The sequence below is a fragment of the Ambystoma mexicanum genome, chromosome 7p (assembly GCF_040938575.1).
Source record: "Ambystoma mexicanum isolate Mex_15411 chromosome 7p, UKY_AmexF1_1, whole genome shotgun sequence".
Classification (NCBI taxonomy): Eukaryota; Metazoa; Chordata; class Amphibia; order Caudata; family Ambystomatidae; genus Ambystoma; species Ambystoma mexicanum.
This window is the reverse complement of record NC_090939.1, coordinates 649,873,489-649,900,621: the sequence shown is the minus strand read 5'-3', so window position 1 is coordinate 649,900,621 and position 27,133 is coordinate 649,873,489. Positions and strand designations below refer to the sequence as shown.

The following is a 27,133-nucleotide window of genomic DNA, read 5'->3' as shown; positions in this document are numbered from 1 at the left end:
GTAGCCCCAGATATTTTCCAATCCTAGCAACACCCCTATCCTATCATCCTATCCCCACTAACACACCCAGCCCTCTTCTCTTGCAGAGCAGCATGAGCACCTGGAGACTGCCTGGGGTGGTAGCGGTGCATGGTATAAATCAACATAACATAACGTGACATGTGTTACTGAATAAATACTCACTGGTACTGTCGAAATCCATGTGCTTGACAGCTGGTACAGAGTGTCGAAAATGGGTGCAAAGAGCTTCCTCTGACAGCAATCAATTTCTCTCTGTTGTATTAATTCATCAACTAATTGCTGCCCAGCTATAGGTGATGCAGAAAGGGCCCGACCAAGGTCCTTGAGTTGGTTGCTCAGTGACTTATGGTACATTCAAACGTATGTACAGCAATGAGGTTTTGTAACTATGGACTTTGAGACTCAGGCTGGCACTGTTGGTCTTTGCTGATGATATATGCAGTTCCATTTTTCTTAGTTTATGCTCTAGTGGCATCATTATCAGATTGACAGGATGACCTGCATTGATACTGCCAACAGAATTACTGTTATTGCACATGGGAATGGTATTTCTCCAGAATATTTAGAGGTTTTATTTGGCTGAAGTATTCCCCATTTTGGAATCCAATTGGACTCCACTGTGGACATGTGGTATTACCCTATGCATTAATATTGTGTGGAGGATATGCTACAATCTTAAGTGTTATGTCATACCTCCAATTACAAACAGGAGGTTTTCAAGGCATGTGTTGCAAACCCCATAATAAGGAGGCTCAATTCGCTACTGTTAATGTTTTCGGCGAACCGCATCTCTTGGTATCCCAAGAATATAGACCGATATAACATGATGATGTCTTCTTTTTTTGAGTCATTGTCATGTGAACAGAGATATAAGATGTTTTCACTGCTTTTTCTACCTTTTTATTGGAGTCAACGATTTGCATGCCGTTATGTTCCTAGGGACAAAGCCCTGACACCATGTTTACACTTATAACGAGCAGGTACAGGAGAAGCAACATACATTCCAACATAATCTTAGATGTTTGACTAAAGCTAACATAGGGTCCATCAAAGAGGTTGCACAGGTGAAAGCTTTGCGTCAGGCTTACGAAAATTGCCCTAGCTTTAAACAGCGCTTTTTGCAAAGGGATAGTCAATCCATGCGAGACACTCTTTTAAAGAAATCATCTACTAATTTCTCGTCTTTTAGTAACAGAGTAACTACTAAGCAGTCATATTTCCAACTCAATCCTATTCTTAAAAGTAGATGGGTGCAGCCTTTTAAGGAACTATATGCACCTTGATCGCATAAGGTGCCGCATAACTCCTGTTGCAATCTGGTAAAATGGGAACTATTCTTTGATCCTATCAAAATCAAAAAGCTCATAATCAAATGAAATAACTCAAAAGCTCCAGGACAGGATGGCTTAAGTAACTAAATGTAAAGGGATCTCCTAAATTGTGGGTATCTGTATTGACCATTTAATTTACACAAATACTAGATGCCAGTGTTTTACCGCCATCTTGGACTATTTCACAGATAGTATATATAAGAAAGGAGACTCGCTCAAACCCTTCCAACAACAGGTCAATAGCCCTTCTCAATGTAAATAGCAAACTTGTTGCTTCTCTTTTGTTGAAAGAAATGGAGACATTGGCAATGGAGAGTGGAAGACTTCAAACGTTTCAGATGGGCTTTTGCCATAAAGTTGGCAACCCCTTTAACAGATGTATTTTATCCTGCCTCCAGAGACAGGCTTGGAAAAAATGCCGCTCCAATCTCATTGGTAGCATTTGATTATGTTACTAGATGCCAGCTATGAGGGAAATAGCCTCTTCTGGGCTTACCGGCCGGCTTGTTATGTATATGTAACGCTCACCTGGTATCCACAGGGACGTCACTCAGCCTGTTCTGACCTCTTACGACCTTGAACCCTTCCCTGGAGTCTACTCGACTGGAGACTGGGCCTTGTTTTCTTGGAAAGTGTGCTCTCTGTCCTGCTTTCAGCGCAGGGGCGCGTTGATTGATAAAGGCTCGTTGCTGCCTAGTTACTTCACTGGCAAGAGTCCGACAGGTAAGTATAATGAGTCTTTTGAACAGTTCTCTAACTTCGTTCCTTTCCTTCCTTAGATGATGGCCGGCATCCGGGGATGGCGACGTGCAGCTGAGATGAGTAGCGCTGAATGTGAGTGAGAGCGCGATGCGACCCTTTCATATTTGTATTGAACTGAATTCTTTTTCTGTGTCTTTTAGGTGCTGCGACGTTTTCAGCGTGGATGCCGGTTATGAAGAAGAAATGCGGTGAGTAAGCGCGGTATGTGGCGCCTCTAGATGTTTCCATGCTAACCTGGAGTGTCTTTTCCCTCTTGCAGATGGATGAGAATTTCTGGAGACAGAGTTTCCCCAGAGCGGCTGGGATTCAGATAAGCGTTTGAAGCTCGTACAGTCTTTAAAATTAAGCGAAGATTTGCTGAATGCTTACTAATGCCTTTTTTCTGTTCTTTTCCCTTTTCCTTAGGAAGCGGCGTGCCGGGATGGGAATGACACGCCGAAGATGCCCGCAGAACAGAAGAAGTGATGAATGATGGGCAGAAGCGCTGCAAGGTAAGGCTGTTCCTAACAGTGTTCTTGTTCTTGCAGGAGATGAGCGCAGAAGAAAGATGCAGGCCTACTGAAGACCGATCCAAACACGGTGAGTGTCACGCTGCAGGTGCAGAAAACACAAAGCATGTTTCTCAGCCTGGGCATGGCTTAAATAGTCTCTGGGTATCCCAGGTGTGTTTGGGCTGAACCACACCCAAAAGACTAGACTGCACATGCAGTTCTGGGAACCGAAATATGTGGGGGCATTCATCTTGTCCCCATCAATGCACTACAAGTCCAATCCCCAATGTTATCCTGTGGGAGTGAGTGAGTCTGGTGTCACAAGCGCCAAGTCTGACTCCAAGTGGGTCTTTGAAGGGATGGAGAGACCCTTGAGGGCCATGTAAGTGATCTTGGCCAAGCTCCAGCCTGACATCTTGGAGGGCTGGGGACATGAGGGGCAGGAATCATGACAGTATAACAATCTATCTACATTCGAATACTCTTATTCGGGTCAGACAGAATATAAGCAGCCTTATGTTCCCCATGACTGAGGCACAAATAGGTTTAAGACAGGGCTGCATTTTAGCTCACTGCCATTTACACCTCTCCATCTCTGATTTGGGCTAGAAAATTGAGAAGGTGTGTCCCTTTCCTCCTTGTTTGGGCCATCTGTGATTCAGATGTTAGCCTACACAGAGAATATTGTTCTTTTTGATTACACTTCAGTGAGCCTGCATCTCACCGAAACACTTTTTGAGTCTTTTGCGCTAGAAAATTAGATGGTTATAAAAACTTCTAAATCAAAAATCACTTCATTTTCTTTCAACACATAAACATTGCGGGACACATACTATTGATGATGATTAACTAGAGGTGGTTAATCAATTAACTTATTTAGGTTTTCAAGTTTTTTAGGAACCAAATAATGAGACTGTGTTTTGCAAAGTGGAGAGTTAAGATTCTCCATTTCTCTGCATGGATAAATGAAAATGATTAATGTTAAATATGGCTGCCTTTCCCTGATACCTGTTCTTGAATGCTATAAAATGAAGTTTATACTGAGCATTACAAATGGGTTTGAGATTTTACAGGTGGATGAATGGGAGAATATGGCAAGGTTGGAGGGATTTTTGTGAAGAAGAGTCTTAACATACCAGAATTGTGTCCCGGCTAGTGTTTTGCAATATGAATTGGGACTGTTATCCATACAAGCTCGGGTTAAATGGAAATGACTTACATGTTACCGTAAGTTTCTTGATCCACCAAGTGATTCCTTTCAAATGGATTTTCTTTGTATTGTAACAAGAGATCTGCAAAGGTGATGAAAGCATTCATAGATAAATGTAATAACTCATTAGATATCCCGAGGGAACCTACAGAAGAATTCATGGAGAACCCACTGTGTACAAAGAACAGGCTTTGGTTTATGGACTGGTGTTCTATGAGGGAATCAATTTTGAGACATAAATCTTTTTGTGACTTGGCCCAAGAAGAGAAAAGACTTGGAGATGTCCCTCCTACCTGTGTATGATATGAAATGATAAGTCATTTATAACGTGCCTGTACACAAGGGTTTCTAGACGTGACAAGACAAGGAGGGTTAGACAAAAGGAGGACAAAACAACGATCTTACTGGGTCTTGTGTCATTCAGATCGTGCAAGTCCCAGGGTGGGGAGGGGGTGGGAAGAGTGCAAAGGAATTCATAAGTGCTGCCAGGGAGGTGGCTCATAAGTGCAGTTAGCCAGGGGACTATAGGGTTGCAGACACAGTCCCTAAGTGGTAGGAAGGCCCAGAGGCAAGGGCAACTGGCCATGCAGGAACCTGGTCCCGTAGGTTCAGTAGGTGGCTAGGTAACCAAAATGTGCATCAGACAGGGACATCTGCAAGGGAGAGGGAGAGAGAAAACGGAAGCGAAAAGGAAGGCTTTGATTTGCTTCCTGAAACGTAGGTGGTCCTGCTCCAGTATGAGAGCTGCAGGGAGGCTGTTCCACAGGGAGCCCCAACCAAGGACAGAGATCTACCACCCACGCTCTGCCTGGAGAAGCATCTGACCCTCAGAGAGTTGGAGATGGATGAGTGGAGGGCTCAAGAAGGAAGATGCTTAGGAAGAGAAAGTTGGATGTAGTGTGGTCCCTGGCCCCATAAAGCCTTGTGGATGATGCAGTGGGTCTTGAATTTGATCCTTGCAGCCACAGGGAGCCAGTGGAGAGATTTCAGGGCTGTAGAGATCCTATCCCTGGGCTTGAAGCCAAGGACAAGTCTTGCAGTCCTGTTCTGGATTAGTTGTTGAGGGCGAAGAGTAGAGACAGGTAGATTTAGAAAGAGGCTGTTGCAGTAGTCCAGCCTAGAAAGGACCACGGCTCTGCAGACAGTGAGCTTCTGGGGAAAAGTGAGAAAAGTAAGAATACCTTTGATGAGGTGCATCTGATAGTGTGACTTCTTAGAGACGTCAGAGATATGAGGAGAGAAGAAGTAGGTGTAGTCGAAGATGACACCAAGGTTCCTAGCCTCACAGGAAGGTGCAGGTAGAGAGACCAGGGTGAGCGGCCAGAGTGAGAGAGGGAAGGCGGGAGCGGGGGTCCCAATGAGGAGGATCTCAGTCTTAAAAGCATTAAGGCAGAGATCGTAGGATGCACACCATTCCTGAATTGCAGACAGACAGTCAGGTATGAGAGAAGGAGCAGAGGAGGCTGAGGGGAGCCTGATGGAGAGCTGGGTGTCATCTGCATACCATTGAAAGTTAGAACAGAAGGTAGATATGCGGTGGGCTACAGGTGCCAAGTAGTGGCTAAGGAGCCAGGGAGAGAGGTTAGACCCCTGGGGGACAACGCATGTAGAGAGAGAGATCAAAAGAGAGGAAAGACCCAAGTTGGACCTGGGAGGGTCCAGCTGATAGAAAGGAGTTCAACCAGGCTCCGGCCTGACCAGAGATGCTCAGGTTGTCACAGAGACGATTGAGCAGGATGGCTTGGTTGACCGTGTCAAAAGCAGAGGATAGGTCCAGGAGAATGAGAACAGATGGAAGGTTAGAGTCTAGACTAGAGAGCAAGTCTTCACGGGTGTTCAGGAGAGCAGTTTCCGTGCTACTGGCTGCTCTGAAGCCAGACTGGTGGTCATGGAGGCAACCAACATATTCGTAATGTAGATTAAGGTGGGAGATGGCCAGCTTTTCCAGGAATTTGGCCAGGAAAGGAGTGATAGTAGTTTGCCGGAGAGGAAGGATTGGCAGAGGGCTTCTTAAGGAGGCGGAGCTCAAGGGAGTGCTTAAGGGGGGAGGGAGGGAAGGCTCCAGTGGCAAAAGAGTGATTGCAGAAATCAGCCAAGGCTGGAGCAAGGGTGTCGATATGGTCTTCTGTGGAGGGGTACAGGCATGAGATACGCCCCGCAGAAGTGTTAAAGGGGCCCGAGAATGGGCAGGGGAGGAAGGGGGAGATGGCAGAGAGGATGAAGAGGGTGCCAGAGAGGTGGCAGAGGAAGGTGAAGGAAGAGCAGCCAGAGAAGCATCAGAGGGTGCCAGAGAGGTGGCGAGGAAAGAGGCGGCAGAGGAGACAGAGAAGGGTAGGTAGGAGTAGTAGGATAAGGAAGGAAGTTGATAAGACGCGGGAAGCGTCTATCAAAAAGGATGAGATTGGCCTAATGGCCCAGGACCAAGACGTGCCATTTAAGTAGACATTAATGATGGTCTTGGAGGTCTGAAAGGGGCCAGGAGGGCCTCCCACCCGGTGCCGCCATTAATGGGTGAGGAGGAAAAAGGAGAGAGAACCGAGACCATATGTGGAGTCCATTGGACTGGAGTGGGAACGACAAAGTGGATGTCGGTGAGGGTCTGTCTGGAGGAAGCACTGGTCTAGGTATCAGCGATAGGGAGGCCTGGGTTGGAGACCAGGATGTCCCCTTTGAGCTTCTCCATACCAGACTTAGTGAGAGGGATAGGATAGTTGATAGAATAGCAGTTAGAGAAGATAGGGGAGACAGAGAGCAACATAGAGGGTGCGGGCAAGTGAGTAAGGGGAGGGCAGGAAGGGGAGCAGCCCACGCAGGAGGGGTGGGGGGTCACACACTAGAGCCAAACAGTAGGGAGGCACATGGGGGTCACACACCATAGAAGGGAAACAGTAAGTACACCACAGAACAAGAACACTGGAACCTTACGGGGCCCTAGCGTGAGTGCAGGAAAAAAAAGTGCAAGCAACAAATGTACACTACAATGGAACTTCAAGGGTGTGAGAATGCAAAGTACAAAACAGAATACACACCTTGGAGTCCTAGGGGACCTAGAGGGGAAGAAGTGAAATACACACACTGAAACATGTAAACGATACAATGGTAACACTACAAACAACATACTCAAACACTGGTTATCAAGGAGACCTAAAAGTAAGAGGAAAATGCAAGCGATGCAGTGGAATGACAATACAATGGTCACAGTACGAACGAGTGTGGAATGCAGAGACACAAACAGGGAACAATACAATGGACGTGGCTCAAGGGAGACTGAAGAGGAAGGAGAGGAAGGAAGAGGGACGAGGTTGCGTGGGAGCAACACTGAGAAGGATGTGCTAGGCCAGGGGAGCGGGGGCGGTATTGTGGGGAGCACCGCAAAGAAGGGATGCGCTAGGTCGGGGTAGCAGGGACAAGTTGCATGGGGCGCAACGCAGAGAGGGAAGTGCTAGGTCAGGCAAGCGGGGGCAGTTGCATGGGGAGCATTGCAGAGAAGGGATTGCTAGGTCAGGCGAGAGGGACAGGTGGCGTGTGAACACATGTGGTATGCAGAATGGAGGAGCAGGGCCTAGATTGCGAGGAATGCATGAGGCCCGAAGAATGGGGGGAACTGGGTCTAAGTTGCGAGGGCGCGCACGTGGCACAAAGAACGGGGGGAGCAGGGCCTAGGTTATGAGGAACGCACAAGGCCTGAAAAACGAGGGGAGCTGGGCCTAAGTTGCGAGGGAACGCAAGTGGGGAAGGGAAGAGGGCACAAGTGTGCAGGTGGGAGCAGCAGGACCTAAGTTCGAAGGGAGCGAATGTGGAGAAGGGAGAAGGGCAGACGCGCAGGCGGAGAAAGCCAAGGGGACGCAAGTGTGGAAGAGGGAGAATGGGACAGGCGCGCAAGGTCAGGGAGTTGCGTGGAATACAGCAAATCTACACTCCCACCTTCTTACCTTGCAGAAGCAGATGGAGGGTGAAATTGTCCATGCTCACAATCTGCGCCGCTAGCCCATCGCTGCCTAACACCTGCGCCGCACAACACTGCAGCCTTGTCCTGCGAGGGATTTGCCTCAGAGGGTCCGATCCTCAGTTCTTAAAGGCTGGGGAGTGTGTAAAGTTGTGCTGCATGCTACGTGTCATCAGGCAGCGTCTTCTGCTTAGCTACATCACACAGCACTGCAGCCTTGTGCTGCGAGGGCTTTTAGAGCTTGCGAAAGAGCCCAGAGGTGTACATTTCCTAATGCATCCTGCAAGCTCTTTTTGTGAGATTTTGATCCAATTAACTTTCCACTCAAGAGGTTCCTGGGATAACGGAGATAAAAGTTAGCCCTCACAGAACGAACTTGCAAGTTTTGCCAGTTTCCCGGTCAAACTGAGGCTTTGAAGCATCTACTTTTACATAGTTTATGTTTACAGGAGCAAGAACTATTTTACTTTGGAATATTTGCTCATAATGTCAAGTTTTTATCATCGATAGGCTTCTGGACTCGTCTGTTTTCTGGAGTTCAGGTTTCTCTTATGGTGGCAGCAATCAGATAGTTAAGCATCTTATTTTGTAGTAACCCTAAATGGATTTTTTATTCATGTGAGGGGCTGTATTCATTTTTAGTAATGACTGTCATGTTTGCTGTTTACTGGATGGTTTAAGATTTGGAACATATTGAGGGTGTTTGTTTTAATTTCTTTCTGTCATTTTATAAATGTGTTTATTGTTTACTGTAAACCAGTGCACACATGAATAAACAAATAAATAAATAAATACATTGGTGTACACTGAGGCCACTTTGAAAAACATTTCCAGGGCCATATTTGGATTAACAGTCCACCCCTGTCGAGCTCCCTATAGGTTTTCCACATCACTCTGAAACTGAACCTATTGAGCCACCTAAACACCAGTTGAGTGTGCAGGAGGGAGCAACGATTCATATTTGTCCTGTGGCTGTGTGCAGTGTGACAGATGTGTTTGGGGACTTTGGGAGACATTAGGGTAGACTTCAAGGAGAAACAACCAGGGATTCTGTCCCCTGCAGCGATTGCCTTATGACTGTTTCCCCGAGGTGCATTGCTTTGAGGGGCATGAGTCTCATCAGGGCCCACTGAAAACAGCACCTAAGCAAGTTTGAGTGAGGTTTGAGACATAGCTCAGCCAGCCAAAAAACGTAATAAGAAAGGTGAAGTGAGCGCTTTTTGTTTCCATCTCAGGCAGCCTTTCTCTGAACCTAAAGTCCATGCCCTTCATAACCCTTAGCAACCCACTTATGGTAATGAGTGGAATCTCCAGACTGCTCCCTCCCCTCAACTGCCACTTCCTAGATCCTTGCTGCTCACAGTGACAAGTATCTCTGTGAGATAATGAGAGAGCGCGAGAAAGAGAAAGACAGAGAGAGAGAGAGAGAGAGAGAGAGAGAGAGAGAGAGAGAGAGATTTACAGTGGCAATGTGAGAATGTGAAATGGCTTTCTACATAGGCGACTGATATGAGTGCATGGAGGAGACCAGGCTGATTTCCCTGTTCGAACTTTTCATGCTTTACAATGGCTTCTAATGCTTTGTTATGTTTTGTCATTCCCTTAGCCCTTATTGTGCATTGAAAGGCCATATTATGCCTTGCTATATGTGGCTTGATTGTTGGTGCCCTTCACTAGCTTGCCACCTTTCAACATGCTACCTTATTCTATGCTCCTCACCGGTGCCTCACTGCGATTTAGTCCACTGGGATTTGCTCCCATGTGTCCTGCAGTAATTGTGTTTCAGTGCCCCACAGTAATTTTGCCTCACTGAGCTTTTTCTCCCTGGTATCCTACCGGGATCTTGCCCCAAACTGCCCAATGTAATTAGTGCCCCACCGTGTTTTGCACTCTGATGCCCAATTTAAGTCACGTGACTGGCTCCTAGATATCACAGGTAGAGATAGTAGCATGCTGAGTTGTTCGTAGGGACTCCGAAAGGACTTTGTCTTCTCTGGAATCCCTATTGTGAATTTTCCTTTTCCTATTGTCCCTCACTGACTACCTGGTACCCACTGCTGCATGTGATCTTTGTTTTCCACTCCTCGCTGTGTTTCCCCACTCTCATAAAAGGCCAGTCACTGCACGCTGTCAACTGCCAGAGATCCAGCCCACTTCGGGTTGATACAGAACATCTCATCAAAAAAGCTACCACCATTGAGACATTGCCATGTCCACACTGGATGGCAGCTCTAAGTAGTTGCCGAACAGTCCCTCCAATAATGTCCCGACACCAACCATGTCAACCTATAAGCTCAAGACACTATATGCATACCTGCTAAGCCATTTGCACAGAGCAATTGAATAATCCTCCCAACAGACATCGAATACCACATTTCAGCACCTTTACAATCAACTTATAAACCGCAGTCCCGGCCAATGCATTGTAGTACCACAGGCATGCAAACACCACTCTGGATACAAATGCCTCCCTGCTTTCGATACAGGATGCCTAGAAAGACCTACATGCAGAGCTCAGGGTACTTCTAGTCTATACACATCAACAGAAGAGCAAAGCTATCTTCTATTTCCACTCTCAACCCACTAACCTGACCCACCCCCTTCTCAGATCCGCCATAATTCATGGAGAATATTGAAATGGCAGAAGTGTGCGGTATAAAATCCCAATAAACTAACATAACTTTGTGAACTGCACCTTTCCAATGCACATCTCTGATACTATTGTATTCAAGTAGGCCACTTGGGCCTGTCAATCCATCCAATGCCCGTCTGTTTCTTGTATATAATGTTGTACCACTTTGTTGTACTGTATGGCTTGCAGGGTTTTCTTGGGCCCTTCGAAGCTACTCTACCATGGGTTTGGGCCTTTTTAAAACGCAAAGTTAAATAATTTAAATTAAATGGGCAGCCCTGGCTGTTATCACACACAGAGCTTTCTTGAATTGCTTGAGGATTGTACGCTGGTTCGGAAATGTAACTTCCAAGATTATATATTGTTTCAAACTGAAACAGTTCTGGAAATGGAAATATAGCCCTCTTGGAACTCAACACATTCAGGGCAGGCTGTAAGTAGTCTGGACAAGGGCAGGGACTGAGATGGAATGACGTCACGCAGTTGTTAAACTGAGTAGGAGTAAAATTGATGCACTGATTCTTTTCCTTAGTCACAAACTCTACTCTCAAAATATGTTGACAAAAAAGTACCTGCTTTTCCTGGGTAAAACTTGGGCAGAGAGCCTGGATCAGGCTGTGTTTCTAGTGTAGACGGAAAGCCTGGGTTTTCTGGATCAGAAACGCTTGGATGTATGTCTTCACTTCTTCTGCATTCACTTTGTAGCTTTTACCTCTTCATACCTTTACTGCTTCTGTCTTTCACTTCTTCTAACATTCACTTCGTCATTACAGGAGTAGCCCCCATGACATCTTTCTTTTGTAACCCATATTCTTGCACCTACCCCGCCTAGACCCCAACCCTAACCTTACAGATAACCATACCATACCCACTTCCACCTTGACAATGTGAAGGTGCAGACGAAGCGAAGGTAAGAAGGAGTAATTGCATGAAGAATTAAATGTCTGACGAAGTCTATGTAGAAGAGGTAAGTGGAGAAGTTGTTTTCTGGGTGAAGTAAAGGAGTGATACCGACTGACTCTGGTTTCATAACATCGCCCTGAGTCATGGCCTGGCCTTGGGCAGAGACTCGTCATGCAGCTCAGCCCTCCCAGCTTCAGCCCCTACACCCCCTAGATCCAGGCCCCTTTATGACTTTAATCTCTGGATCATGCCGCCTGGGATCCCAAGTGGAATGCATGGGCAGAGTCCTCTCTCTGAGCTGTCTCAGTCTCCCTGGATGTTGTTGCACTCTTGTTATTCCTCCAGGAGAGGGAGCCATGCTACCTGCGCTGTTAGAGCTGACAGGTGCAGCACGCTAATGTATAAGGCCTTCGCCTGCCTCTTCTCTGTGTATCTGCTAAAGTCACATTAGAGATGGGTACAAGGAGGGGCTGGGGTGCAGAAGGGAGAACACTGCTTGCAAGAAAACTCAAAATCGACCTGCCATATCTGCATAATTAAAACCGGATGGTCTTGAAAAACAAATGTGTTTTCTTAGAAGGATGCAAAGGAAATTCTGAATTTTACTGTAGGCAGAGGCTAGTATTATTCTGGTTTCTTTTACCTTCCCATAAGTAAGTTATCTTTTTTATGTAGCCTTATTCCCAGAGCGAAAAAACACTGCAAAACGTGTTTGCATTTCTTCCAGCGATCTCTGCCTTAAAGCCACCAAGACAGATCCTTCTCATTGGGACCCCTGCTCCCGCTTTCCCTCTCTCACTCTGGCTGCCCTCCTTGGGCCCTCTTCCGTCACCTTCCTGTGAGGCAAAAAACATTGGTGTCATCTTCGACTCCACTCGTTCCTCTCCTCATATCACGGACCTGTCCAAGAAGGCCCACAATCAGCTGCCCCTCCTCAGAGGTATTCTTCCTATTCTCACTCTCGCCCAGAAGCTCACTGTCTTCAGAGCCCTGCTTCTCTCGGTTCCATGTAATAATGTTGCCACAAAAATCTCGCCATGCAAAAATATCGCCGAAAAATTGCCGTTTTTTGTGGCGACATTATTGCATGGAACATGCGGGGGACACCCCTGCAACCCCCAAACTTTTTTTTTTTTTTTTTTGCCCCTGTCCTCATATATATGGTCACCCAAATAATATCGCCACGACATTTTCCCGGCGATATTATTTACGGCGACCATATATATGGCGATATTATTACCTGATACCGTTCTCTCTGGGTTGGACTACTGCAACAGCCTCTTTCTAAATCTACCTGCCTCTACTCTCCTCCCTCTGCAACTAATCCAGAACAGGACTGCGTGACTTGTCATTGGCCTCAAGCCCAAGGACTGTATCTCTCCAGCCCTGAAATCTCTGCACTGGTTCCCGGTGGCTGCAAGGATCAAGTGCAAGACCCTCTGCATCGTCCACAAGGCTTTCTGGGGCCAGGGCCCGCACTACACCCAACTCTCTCTTCCAGAACACCTTCCTTCTCGAGTCCTTCGCTCAGCTACCTCCAACTCTCTGAGGGTCAGGCACTTCTCCAGGCAGAGAGTGGGCGGTACATCTCTGTCCTCGGCTGGGGCCTCCCTCTGGAACAGCCTCCCTGCCACCTCGAACTCTAGTTTCAGGAAGCAACTCAAAACCTTGCTTTTCTCTTTCGTTTTCTCTCTCCCTCTCCCTTGCTGATGTCCCTGTCTGCTTCGCATTTTGGTTACCTGGCCACCCACTGAACCTACGGGACCAGGCTCCTGCATGGCTGGTTGCCCTTGCCTTGCCTCTGGGCCTCCCTGCCACTTAGGGACTGTATCTGCAACCCTACAGTCCCCTGACTAACTGCACTTATGAGCCACCTCCCTGGCAGAACATATGAATTCCTTTGCACTCTTCCCTCCCCCTCCCCAACTGGCACTTCACCCCCTCCAGTTCTCTGTCCTCGGCAGGTGCCGCCCTCTGGAATGGCTTACCTACCCCTCTCAAACTTTTGCCGGACCACCTGAGGTTCCGAAAGCAGCTCCAGACGTTCCTTTTCACCTCTGCTTTCTCTCTCTCTCTCTCTCTCTCTCTCTCTCCCTCTCACCTGCTGACCTACCTGTCTGCTGCACTGACTGTTTGCCTGGCTACTCTCAGAGTCACACTGGGTACCAGGCTCCGCCATGACTAGTCGCCCCTGCCCTGCCTCTGGGCCTACTGTGCACTTATGAGCTGTAACTGTATCCCTACAGTCCCCAGCCTCCTTGCACTTACCCAGAGTTGTGCTGCCCTGGCTGCATGTACTCAGAGCAGTGCTGCCCTGATGCACTTCCCCCTTCCCTCTGCCTGGCACTTCCCCCTTCTCGCTCCCCCCCGGCCCCCGCACTTTACGTTTATACTTGCACGATCTGAATGATACAAGGCCTAGTAGTAAGAACATTTGTTTTGTCCTCCCTCTGTCTTCCCTCCCTTGTCGCGCCTAGAAACACTTGTGTACAGGCGTGTTATAAATGACATATCTCCTGTCTGGGTAGATCAAGAAAGGCTGTGCCTTTCACCTGATGTTCCATCGTAGTTCAGTTCAGACCCCTGACTTCACTTCTCAGGCAGCTGTAGGATTATTTTCTTTAGTTTCTGGCTTCCAGCTCTGTGCTGATTCATGTCTATGCAAGAAAGAACAGGCATTGCTTTGTTCTGCTATATGTGGACAGTCGGCCTCAAGTTGCTGCTGAGAGGGACATGCTAAGCATCATGTGACATAGTTTGTAACATGCTTTTAAAAAATGTATGTTTGTGTCGTTTCCAACTGGAAACCGTAAAAAGGGTTCCCATGCATAACTTACATCTGCGTCACTCGTAAAAGTACGATTACTCTGTTAAAAAAATCCATCTACATGTATAATGCTTCCGCACTTGAACTGTCGGATAATTATAGCGCACTGTATAACAGTAGTAAACTATTTTTGAGAAGAATTGTTTATTAAATATATTTTAATTCTGCAAAAGTAAAACCTTTCGTTATTCAAAAGTCTCCAGCAATTTTTTTAATAAAAAGTATTTGACCAAACATTGCATTTTCAAATCTCCAAAAGTTAAGCCTTTCGTTATTCGGCAGCATCCCACAATTTTTCCAATCTCAAGTTAAAGCATTGAGGGAGTACATTTATTTTGTGTGGGTGCTTGTGTGATTTCCAGTCTGTAGAAGTGGACAGGCTTAGTTAGGGGTGTGCGAAGGTCTAGCTAGGATCACTGCTGGATGGTGCTTGTCTGCGTGAAGGAAGCATGAAGCAGAAATGTTTTTGTTTTTTTTCCCCTCTCTCTGGTTGGGCTCTGTGGGGCGCTGGCAGGGCGCTGGTGCAGCAGCAGGCCAATCGCAGCGCCTCCGACGAGGGGTCAAGCGGCAGCAGCGGCTCCAGTGACTCCGAAAGCAGTTCCGCGTCGGACTCGGAGAGCGGCAGCAGCTCCAGCGACAGTGCTAAACCCCCGCACTGCTCTAGTCCGGAGGTAAGCATTTTTCTTCCTACTTCCACATATAATCGTATTATTTCATGCAATGTGCCTTCTGTCTACCACTGTTCCGAGTGCCAAGTAAACATCGCTGCATTCCTTAGAGCGGGGAACTTGTCAGTGAAACCGTCTGGGTGTAGCTGGAAAGCAGCGGAGCAGCGGCCGGATGCCAGGGGTAACGGGATAGCCAAGGCACCATCTCGAAAAGTCGACGGAGGCAGTGTGGCGTATTTACATTTGCTGCCATTGGGCGCATACGCAACGGGAGTTGCCACCGTAGAGGCGTCGTGTCATTCTTTTTAGAGTGGCTTTGAGAAGTCGCAGACTACTCTTGGGACAGTGCGCGAGAAGACTGCGCGTAGCTCTGACGTACACATGATTACTGGACCGTGTACGAAGTGTATGGCGCAGCAGTAATGTACAGAGGTTGCTATGATGTAGTATTTTACCAGGTGTGGGTTTGAGACAAACTTATAATAATAAAAGCTAATCGGATCCACAATAGTCCAAATGGCAGGTTTTTGTTTAGTAAACGATGCCGAATCATCCCTGCAATAATCAGACGCTTAGACAGGGTAGCTCATGAGCGGGCAAGGCCCACCCAAAATTAGTAAATGCCCGTTTAGCTCATACTGACGATAACTGCTGCTTATCAGCATTTTTGCTTTCATGATGCCCTTTTATTATTATGTTATTTATTGAGCGCAGACCTAGCTTTGAGAAGCAACGAGTGCTTTACAGAGGTACACAACAATACAGATACACAATGGAGTGCTTAAGAGACCTATACAACAGTACAGCTACATACACAATGGAGCACTTTTCAGAGGTAACAACAGAACACATATACACTGCAGGGCCATTTTAAGGACTTTTGGGACCTGGGGCATGGGGACACCATTGGGGGCCCCCTCTACCCAACCAAAGGAATTAGGGAAAAAAATATCTGGTCTCACTCCCCGCATTGCGATCTTCACCCATAGCTCGACATGTTGCCTCCCAGCGATCAAAATAAGCTTAGGTACTCTTTTCAGTACCATTACCCTTTTCATTCTTACTGTGATCAAAATGATAAACAAGTAGCATTTCAAGGGTAACATTAGTGGTCCAGGATAAAGTTACTTGTGTTCAAGCATAGGTACAGGGCACTTTTCATTAATAGCAGCCACAATGAAGGTGTACTGGCCATAGTATAAATGCAGGACAGATCATATGAAAAAGATGCACATAATCGGGAATAGACAGGTGACTCAGATTAGCTGCCTCCCAGAATGCAAGCGTGTTCAAGCAAGGATACAGGAGATTAAATGACAGCAAGGAGGACGCTACATATACCCTAGCATACATAGTAAAGATTAGAAGCTACCAGGCAGGTTTTCATATCCAGACAGAGAATTGGAGAGGCACATGGTTTTCAAGTAGTGTTTCCTTTAGAGAGCAAAGAAAGACGTGGTTATTTGGCACAATAGAGACACAACGTTATAGCCAGTGAAACCATGAGTGAAGTTTTTTTGAAGATCATACCCTGAGAACAAAATCACTCTGAAGGGTGAACATTTTTAAAGGTTTAGGGACTGATAATTTTGGCAGGTTAGGCAATACGAGACTATATGAGCTGGGGATCACACATTAGTTAAGAGGTGACGCTGGGATTTGCGTCCACTCTGCACTTTCTGCACTTTACCACTTTCTTTTCTAGTTCTTACCATTAATTTAAAAAAATCTAGTGTTATAAAACTGACTTGGAAAGTACACAAATCACATAACTCAACAAGATAATTTAAAAAATCTAAATGTTATAGAAGCGTATTATGCAAAATGGGAATGATTCTAGCTTCATTGTCTCCTTCGTCAAGGGAGGTATACAGGTACCAGCAGTATAAAAGATGTGATCTTAAAAGATTTTGTCAAGGTTTCTTTTTTTGTATTTTAAAGCTTTAAATGTGGCCACAACATAGACTTGTGAAATTGTATTGTGCACATTTACAGCTAGACCTTAGACTATGCTTTCCAGAGGCTTGCTATATGTGGTCTGATTTCTTCTGTCTAGAACCCCTTCCACCCCAATGGCCCATATAAAAAGAAAGATCAGGCAATGGGCTAAATAATACCAGCAGCATGTGAAAAGGCAAACATTTTCACATAAGATAGCATACTATTGTCAGTAATATAAAATGATTTGCCCAGGATCACAGCATCGTCTATTGGCAAAGCGAGGATAAGAGAATGAATGCCTTGGTTCTCGAATTTAGTTACCTAATCACCTCTCCAGACTAACACATTATGTTCAGCATGATGGGTGGCTGCCTAGGTTTCAAAATCAACCTTTCTGAATAAACTGATTTCTAGACCTTATCACAATTATGATACTTTCTGTTTTTATAACAACCTCTATCTGCGGCAGGTACATTGCTGATAATAGCACCTGATGTGCTACAAAAGAAAGTACATAGACTTCAGACATAGGAAAGTCTGGGTCAGCCTTGCTGGAATTTGTTTTTGTAATCTTGTACACGAACACAGATCTCTGCAATTAGTGCTTAAAACACTGAGCTATCTTCCGAACCATTGCAGCACTTATATTTATTAATGCGCATTTCAACTTTGGCTATAGCACAAGATCAGAAAGGTGAGAATGCTACAGGAGTTGTGCCGTAGTGAACGCACAAACTATGTATAGCACAGTGAACACAAAGCATTACAGAATTAATTAATCATAGCAGAATGTACTTGTCAAAACAGACAGGCAATAGGTTTCCTCTCAGCAGCATGCCTTAAAATGTTCTGACGTGTGCCATTTATGTTTGGTGAACAATGGAAATTGACTTATTTAGATCAGGCAGCCTTGTTGGGCCCCCTCCAAAGTGGGGGCCTGGGGCAAGTGCCCCTTTTGCCCTCCCATAAAGACATCTCTGATACACTGTGGGGTAGGATACAGAGGGGCACAGAGGAAAGGTAGCTGTACGGGGTGGTGGGGAGGAGAGGGGCGTACAGCGTCTAGTGAGTCCGGTGGCACGGAGCAACGTGATGGCATAAGTGTTGAGGAGGAGAGACTCATTGAAGAGGTGGGTCTTGAGTTCTTTTCTGAATTGTAGGAGCATGTGGGCAAGTCTGATGCTGACTGGGAGGAGATTCCATAGTCTTGGGGAATAGGCAGAGAAGGGTTGTTTCTGGTCATTTCCTTTTTAAAGCAGTGTTTTTCACGTCTGCACATGTCCTGGCTTCTGGTGGTTCGCTGTCCACCTGAGATGCTGAGTTTCTCTGCAAGGTAGTGAAAGCGCCCGGTCCCAACATGATACAAAATAAACCAAATAAAAGGACGCACCCCAGTAGGGAATGAGACCAGGAGATAGATTGCAAGTTGAACAAAGTTTGTAGCAATAAAGATGTGCACGCAGAGAACTCTGCTGCCCTGAGAGCGCTGTGCGCAACAATACACAGGCAGCACATTATGAACCAAAAAATCGTCATGAGTGATATGACAGTGTAACAGTTTCAGTTGGTCGGTCCGCACCGTCCAGTATGGAGTGTAGGTGATGTCGGGCTCCAATTGGTTGCTGTGGCTGGGGCGGTTCAGTTGGCACGTGGGTCAGCTGGGTTCATCTTCACAGGGTGAAGGTCAGGCTTAGATTACAAAATGTCACACTCCTAACTAATCTAAACTACACAATGACCATTGGCATGCAAATAATAATGTTAGACATGAAACCATTACTTAGATGGAGGGGGCTATAAAATGGACAAATATATGCATATTCTAACCCATGCCTGATCTGTGATTTATTCTCCCTGGTGCCTCATGATTCAAACGAATGGATGGATGTTAGTTTTAGAGGAGGATATATGATTGCACAGGATTAGTTGTATGGTGGGCAATTTAGGGTGGTCTGTGGGGAAGGGTCTCCGAGCAGTTAAGTTCAAAGAGAGTGGATGGGCAAATGGTCTATAAGCTGTAACTTCTAAAGGTGGGGTCAGGGTGGCACAGACAGGTTTGTGGAGACAGATGAGCATGCAGGCCAGGGTTTGCTCCGGTCACACACTGGGCAGTGAGCTCAGAGTAAGAGAGGAGGATACCGAATATTTGCAACAATATATGGCCAAACGTTTTTGTGAGAAATGGGTCTGTGCGGAGCCGCCGGGAGGTGGAGGGGGAGACTGGGCTTTCTGTGTGCGGCGCTGGACAGAGGGAGAGATGGCTCTTTAGAAATCATTACAGGCCTAGGAAAATATGGCGTTTTAGGGTGGCACAAAATGGAGTCGTACATCTCCCAAATGGCTTTGTTTATCGTCTTTTTTGTGATTACATTAAGGCCAAATTATCAGAACAGACAAACAAACCTGGGGACGTCTCCCGCCATTTGGGTAAACACAAAATCCATTTCACGTGGGAATGTCAGGGGGTCTGAGAAGACCTTTCCTCCCTTACATTCCCCCCTTTCGTTACTACTAAAGTAACAAACACCCTTGACCACTATGTCTGTGTTGTTCTGCTTTCTTTACCGCTGCATCCCATGCTGGAGTGCCCTTTATTGGCATCCATGCGCGGCATACATTTTCAAGCATTCACCCCTCCTAGAATATTCTTCAAGAGTACATGTCATATAGATACAATCCCCATCCCCAGCCAGGTCCACCCATACCCCCGGATGGTTCTCTAAGTCTTGGGGTTCGTCAATGGTTGTGTGCCACCGATTATCCATAACATCTCCCGTGTCTCCCGTGTCATACACTGCTGTCATGCAGTATTTGGGCTCATTATTTTCGCCTGTTTGTACTTGTGCTTCCCTAGTATCGTGAGGCGCCTTATTTGTGTTACTCACTGTCACCATCATCATAGCACTACTAGGGATTGCTTTAGCCCAGCATTGAACCCTAACTGGCACACACAGAAAATCGGTAGCAGAAAAATGATGATAGGGACCAGTAGCTTCATTACAGTCCCGATCCATGATGGTACCCTGTCGAATACCATGTCGAACCAGTTACTAGGCTGGACCCCTCCTTCCTTCCTCATTCTCACCCCGAGGTTGTGCACAGCAGCAATTACATGTAACAGTGTCCTATTGTCGGCATCTGAAGAAGGTATAAAAGTGCAACATGCGCTCCTGATTTATTTATTTTTTTTAAACATATTTTTATTATTTTCAACAGAACAATAAACATCATCACTAGTGTTCTCCCCAACAGTCCTCCCCCCTCCCTTCCCACCCCCCCGGAAGAGTTCGGGTCCTCTGTGAATTCCTAATCGGGAACTTTACGTGCTATATATGCCCAATATTTTAAGATTGTGTGGACACCATTGTTCCATATAGTCTGATTTCAGGTATTCCAACACTGATCTCCATTCTCTCGTGAAGGAGTTGTTCTGGTCCTGGAGGTGGTTTGTGATCTTTTCCATGGTCATTTGTGACCACACCTTTTGCAGCCAGGTGTAAGCCAGTGGTGGGTTTCGTTTCTTCCAACTTTGGGCTATTGTTGCCCATGCCGCAATGACCAGGCCCATAAAGCTCCTCCATTGTGCTTTGCGAAGTTTCTTGGCATAAGGGTCTTTGTATCCGCACAACCACACCTTCACCCCCATTTGGCCAGCCTCAGGGAATATTTTTGTCATTTCCGTTTGCACTTCCTTCCAGAAGCTCTTCACTCCCTGACATTCCCACCAAATGTGCCTCCAGGTTCCTACGACCTGGTACCCCCTCCAACACTGGTTCGACGCATCCGGGTACATTGACCCCAGTCTTTCTGGGGTGTAGTGCCATTGGGTGATTATTTTCAGCCACATTTCTCTGATTTGGACAGCCCTGGTGAGTTTGGGGATGCCTGCCCACAGTTCCTCCCATTGCTGCCTGGTAATTTCTTCCCCCAATGTGGCTTCTCATGTAAGTCCATTTTATTTCCTCTTCTGATGTGCAGATGAAGCTATACAGCGTAGACACCAGCTTTTTGTCCCCTGCGTTGGTTATTAAGTACATCTCAAAAGGTGTGAGGTCCCTTGTGGCCGCATGAAAAACCTCTGGTGTACTCAGCCAGTGCTTTAACTATTCGTATTTGTATCTGTCTGCTTCTGTTAGCTTCCACAGCGCTCCTGATTTTTTGGCAAACACCGCCTTCCATTGCTGTGAGGAGGTCCAAAACCTAGCGATTCTGCATTGTCATCAACCGCAGGGCTCTGAGTTCCACCTTGATGATGTTGAACTCCCATCTCACTATCTGCAACCATTCGGCATTCGCTAGGACTTGGCTGCTTGTTATGAGTGATGCAAAAAGTGTCTCTGCTGAATTAAATAGTTTATACTGATCAGGTATCTGCACCAGGAGTTTGGAAGAGTCTCTAGAAAGGTAGTTGGATGATCACATTTTGCACGATACCTGATCCTGCAGCTGTTCTTCTGTTATTACATCACAAATTGGGGTTCTTCTTTTGTTGACTGGGGTGCTGGTGGCATTCCGATGTGCACCCTCTCCCCCTGGACATGGCTTTCCGGGATCACCATCAGGGCAGATGAGAGTTTGAGTCTTGAAAGTACTTGGAGGAGTAGAAGTATTGTGCATTTGAACTGCAGAAGTTGGGATTTACCCTGGTAATTTTTGAACATTGTTGGGACTATTTGCATCTGGGATTCAACCCTGTTATTTTTTTTAACTTTGTTGGGATTTAACCTTGTTATTACTCACATCAGGATTAAATGACTGGGAACTAGAGTGCGCGCTTGACCTTCTTTTTCTCATGAACAAAATACGTTCCATTGTCGGAGCGAATGACGTCATATATACCCCAATGTGGGAATACTTCTCTCACCAAAAATGTTCCCGCACATTTTGCGTCTGGATAGGCACAAGGTCCTGCTTCCACCGATCGTGAAAAGGGGCAGACCACCACTATTAAGTATCTAGCTCCATTGCACCTCTCTCCCATGCCTGCATAATCAATGTGCAGTTAACAGAAAGGTCCAATGGGTGGGGCAGTGTGCCTCGCAGTGTTCGAAGGGTCAATCCCGAGCTGTATGTCTGACACGTGATACATTCGATAGACATTTTAGTGAGGTACTCCTGAAGGTTTGGAACGAACCAATCTTCCTGAATGTCTGCAGCTATGTGTTGTTTGGTTGTATGGGCAGGGAAATGTAATTGTTAAAATGCTATTTGAAATAACTCTACAGGCATTACCACCTTCCCTATTGCATTCTGTCTCCAAAGGAGATCAGTTGGTGATTGTGTACAACCCCTTTTTAACCATAAGTCCCTTTCTACAGGGGGAACTCTCTTTTGCAGTTCAATTAGTTGTGCTATTGGTAAAACATTATACCCGTCCTCCCTTTGCTCCTCTGTTTTGCTTTTCTGAACACATTCTGCAGGCAGCGTTTTTGAAAAATATGCAGCTTTTTTTTTGCTGCGGCATCTGTCGCTGCGTTTCCTAGCGATATTTCATCACTGTTGTTGGTATGTGCTTGGCATTCACCAGTGCTACCAATGATGGTTCTGTGTGTGCCTTTATTAGCTCACTTAAAAGTTCAGCGTGTTGTACTGGGGAGCCATCTGCTCTCGTGAACCCCCTTCTCCTCCACCTAGACAATCCAGCATGTACCGTAGTGGTTACATATGCTGAGTTGGAATAAATCGTCACTGCGCTAAATATTGCATGGGCAAACGTTTTTGTACCAGTATGTCATATTCTCCTTCTTCCAATCTCACTACTGCTGCTCCCACATGTTTTTCACCTGTTTCTGGACAAATTGAAGCTGATCCATCTACAAAATACACTTCTCCTTCACTTAATGCATTTTCACTTGTTTTGGGAATGTCGTCTCCTCCCCCCTCATATGTGGCACAATCGTGATTCTGCATGTCTTCTACTGTACAGTACATGGTTCTGTAAGAAAAGTGTCTGGATTTACTGTTTTACAACGTACTACATGTTTGGGCTTGATATTATAATTTCGTATGCTGTTGCTCTCTGAGTGGTTAGGGTGGATTTGGATTGTTCAAGTATTGCGAACAGGGAGTGTTCCACAAACAGGGTCACAGAACATCCCATCACAATGGTAGAACTTTTTTCAATGGTGAAGGCAGCTGTGGCAAGAGTCTGTCCGCAAGTGAAATGGCCTTTCATCACAGAATCAAGGGTGCTGCTGTAGTGTGCTAGTGGCTTGTGGCCTAATGATGTTTTCTGTGTCAGTACTGCAGTCATTAATGTTCCATCCGAGTGGGAAAATAAGAAGAATTCCTGTTCATAATCGGGTGTAGCAAGGACAGGTGCTGTACAAATCAGGTCCTTTAGGGTGGTGAAAGCTGTGTGCATTTCAGGTGCCCATGTTATTGTTTTGTTCTCTTTCTGTGCTTCTTTTAGCCCTTGTAGTAATGGTCTTGTGTAGGGGGCGTAGTCTAATATCCATGCTCGGCAATAATTACATATGCCAAGGAATGTTTGCATGTCTTTCATTGTGCGGGGCCTTGCTGTTGCTCTTACTGTGGCAGCCCTATCAGGGATTATTCTCTTTACATATTTTGAGATCAAATGTCTCAGATACAATACTTCTGCAAGACAATATTGGAGTTTGCTTTTGTCTACCTTGTACCCCTTGTGAAACAATAAGGTAAGTAATTGAACAGAATCTCTCCTGCACATGTCCTCCCAAGGCATAAAATATCCGGTATTGCATCGCAATTTACCAGACAAAAATGATGAATTGCTTTTCATTTTATAAATCATGTCGCACTAACTGTGATGTACTTTCAGAGAAGGTGAGCATTGTTTATTATTCATTTACTAGCTCTAGGACAGTATGGGCCTATACAAAGGAAAGCAGAGATCCAGGCTGCAGGCTGACTCCAAAGTTCACTTTTAATGAGCACTTTGGCTGATGGATACTGCAGATACGGGTGACTGTGTGGGAGCTTGTCTGTCTTCCAATGTAAATATTGGGAGGGATGCAGGATGGCACTAAAGAAGTTAGCCCTTTCTTTCTGATCTGTCATTGCTTCTACCTCTGTTCCCCAGCATTGTTCTATTTCAAAGTTTGTTTGCTCACATTTGCACCATTAAAAGGTCTACCCTTTTTTTGTTCACTTTGCTCTCATGTATACACCAACCCTATAACTTTCTCTCTTGCCCATCTCCCCTCATCACTTCTGAGAGGCTCTTCTTTCATCTATTTCTTTCTCACACATCTTGCTTTCTAAATCAATTGTCTAATTCACCTCTCTTCGCTGTCCACCTTTGCTGAGCTCTATAGTCCACCCAGACTGCAATGGCCTTAACCATGATAGGCTTTCATGTGCGCATGCAAAAGGCTATTGTGTCATGCATCTGAAAGGATGTGAAAGGCTGAGTGTACACATGTGCATTTTTGTTGTTCATGCATGTGAAAGGCTACAGTTATTTGTGCCTGAAAAGCTATGCTGCATATGAAAGTCTAGGCGTGCACATGTAAGGCTGAGGCCGTGTGCATTTGAAAGTCTGCCTTGCTCATGCAAAGCTGCGGTGCCATAGCATGTGTTGCTGTGGGCATTGTACATGTTACCATTTGGACACCATCTTAATTCAATGACCGCACCAAAAGCTAAGATTTTGGTTAACCCATCTATTACCAGGTTCTATAGTCCGAACCAAGCGTGCAAAGCACAGGCTAGTCTTTTTTAATTAATGCACATGCTATGTGATGGGAACTTGATATGCATGCTAGCATTAAACTCATGACAAATGTGAACTTTGCTTTCCACTGAATGTTGCCAGGTTTATAATTTAAGTGGCTGTGCAATACATGAAGCCTCCTGTAATTTGCATATGTATTGACATCGCTGGAAGCGATACCACAGAAAATGAGCTCATATTTAGCCTTGGATACTGAATGTGATGATGGTATGTTACATTACAAAAGTTTTTATTAGTAAGCCAAGAGACAAATAACTTTGCTGTGCAGATTAAGTGCCATTATTATATATGAAGCAGTACCACGAGTGAGCTTTTTTGTGTAGCCTACACATGTCAACTGAATGGCTTGTAGGCACTTCTGTGAGATCAAATGATTAGCCAAGGATCACACACTTTAGTTAATTGTGAAGCCGGGATTTGAGGCCAGTCTGCAATATAAGGCCCTTAACCAAATATCTTCCCAGCTTTAGTTGGTAGAAATAGTACTTTGGTTTTAAATAACACTCTGTTTTGTAGAGATGTTTTGAAACTTACCAAAAAATCAACATCCCAAAAATATATAAATCCATGTTGAGAACAAACACCATGGTCGTAGCTTTATTTACTAATTCTTGAATGGAAATTCACAAGAACGCAAAGTAATGTTAAGCTAAATAACATCCTTGTCAGTCTAGAAATACGGATACCTCTAATTTGAGACCGCAAACGCATTTTGGTGGCCGTGGACCAACCGTCTCATGCACGATACGACAGAATATAGGTTTTCGAGTTTGACAATGAACGGCCATTTTGATGTAACAAGAATCGCCATTTTGTTTTCTAACCATTGCTCATTGCTTTCTGTTCCTATTGCTTCGCAGTATATTTTCCGCTTACACTGCTCGACTGTGGAACATTGTTGTCTGTATGTGAAAAGGGCAAGGCCGCAGGGCCGAGAGGATAACAAGAGTTTGCTGAAACACAAACGTAGGCAGCGCCAGGAAGAATGCCCGGCTCACTCCTTAATGTAGCCTTGAAGCAGAGCTGCAGGGCATTTAATCATTTCACAGCTGCCAGCCAGTCTCGTTATATGGTAGAATATGTTAGAATAATACAGCTAAAGACTTGAATTATGCTTTTCTAACGGCCCCCCTTTGCTGAGCCCGCTAAGAGCATGTCGGCTCCCAGGACGCGAATAGCACCTGATAGATAGCAAGGTCCGGAATGCAACTCCCCGCATGTAGTTCGCTTCCAAGAACAAAGCGCCGTGTTCTATTCAATAACCGAAAGATGCCTACGCACTCACAAATTGCAAATTGTTACTAGAATAGATGTTTGAAGGTGTCATAGTGGCCGGAGATGTCCATCATCACACCAAGTTCAAAGAAACCCAAGAAAGAGGGGTGTTAAAAATGTCAAAGCTGATTGTTTGATATGCATTTTGTATATATGTAACTGATGTACGTAATTCACTCTCTTGCGTCCCTCGAGGTCTAGAGATACACGTCGCGGGGCGTGAGACTGAGTTGGCCAACTGAGACTTTTGCTTTGCAATAAAACCCTAGCTTTGGGAATACAACCTCGTGTCTGACGTCTCTATCATGTGTGGTGACCCGCCTTGTTTCCATAGATGTCAGGGTCCCCTAGGGACCCCTTTCAAGATGGCACCCGAATAGGGACCCTCCCCCACTTGTTCCTTCGCGCAACGTTGTAATTGAGAAAGGCAGAGAACGGCGAGGACGGGACGATCGAGCCGGGATCAAGAGGTGTTCGGGGCGCCCTGTAAAAGTGATGAGAGACTCCTTTGCAGATCTGTACACATCTGATCCCTGATCGACGTGCCTGGCTAGAGAACAAGGCGGCGAGGGTCCCGAAACGAGGCGGAAGCCAAGAAACGCAGACACGACGTCCTTTGGTGCGTCAGTATACAGATGACTTGATTTATCAGGTGAGTCATTCCCCGATTCAAAGTATCCTGATATTGGTTGAGAGTTGACTTTGCAAAATCAAACACCCTAGGTAAGGTTTATTAACCAGGGGGAAGGTTGAAACATGCCTGGGGTATTGTCCACCTTAGCGGAGTTTTTCCGCTGTGGTAGACAATCTTTGGAAAATGGCCAAATTGTACCACCTGGGGGAACACCGGCGTATGAGAGGTATGTGAAGTATGGAGTGGGTGCGATAATATTCTGTGAGACTTGGCATAGGCAAACCAGAAAGCAACAAGACCATCAGTGGCCGATTAATGGTAGTTTTGAGATGGCGAGGATAGATAACTTGGAAAGGGTGTTGATAAGAAAGAAAGCGCGTCCTGCAGCATTTGAAACTATTGAAGACTGGAGAAAGGAAGCAATGCTCCGATTTAAAAGCAGAGCAAAGCATGCGCGCAGGCATAAATCAAAAGGTGAGGTAGCGGAAGAAAAAGAAGAGGAGGAGTCGACTGAGAGTCTAAGAAGGGCAGGCAGGCATGACCAGTTGAATATAGAAAAGATATACCCACAACGAGAATTACACATGACAGATGAATTGATAGAAAATATATTGACCCATACGAAACAAGGCCCAAGATCAGAAGTAAGACCAGATACGTCAGTAGCTATTGCCCAGACCCCGCCCGTAGCCCAAGCTTCCCCTCCGGTAGCTCAAGCCCTCCCACAGCCACAGACCGCGCACGTAACACTTCCTACTAGCCAACCAGGCCACAA

The 27,133-nt window shown here is 45.8% G+C and overlaps 1 protein-coding gene across 1 annotated transcript in view; it reads left to right on the top strand.

Moving 5' to 3' along the window:
- Positions 1-27,133, top strand: part of AFF3 (ALF transcription elongation factor 3) — a 2,498,221-nt gene that overhangs the window by 2,027,146 nt on the left and 443,942 nt on the right. The window contains exon 10 of the mRNA XM_069636694.1: positions 14,638-14,794. Coding sequence (XP_069492795.1) covers positions 14,638-14,794 — 157 coding nt within the window. The remainder of the gene's footprint in view (positions 1-14,637; positions 14,795-27,133) is intronic.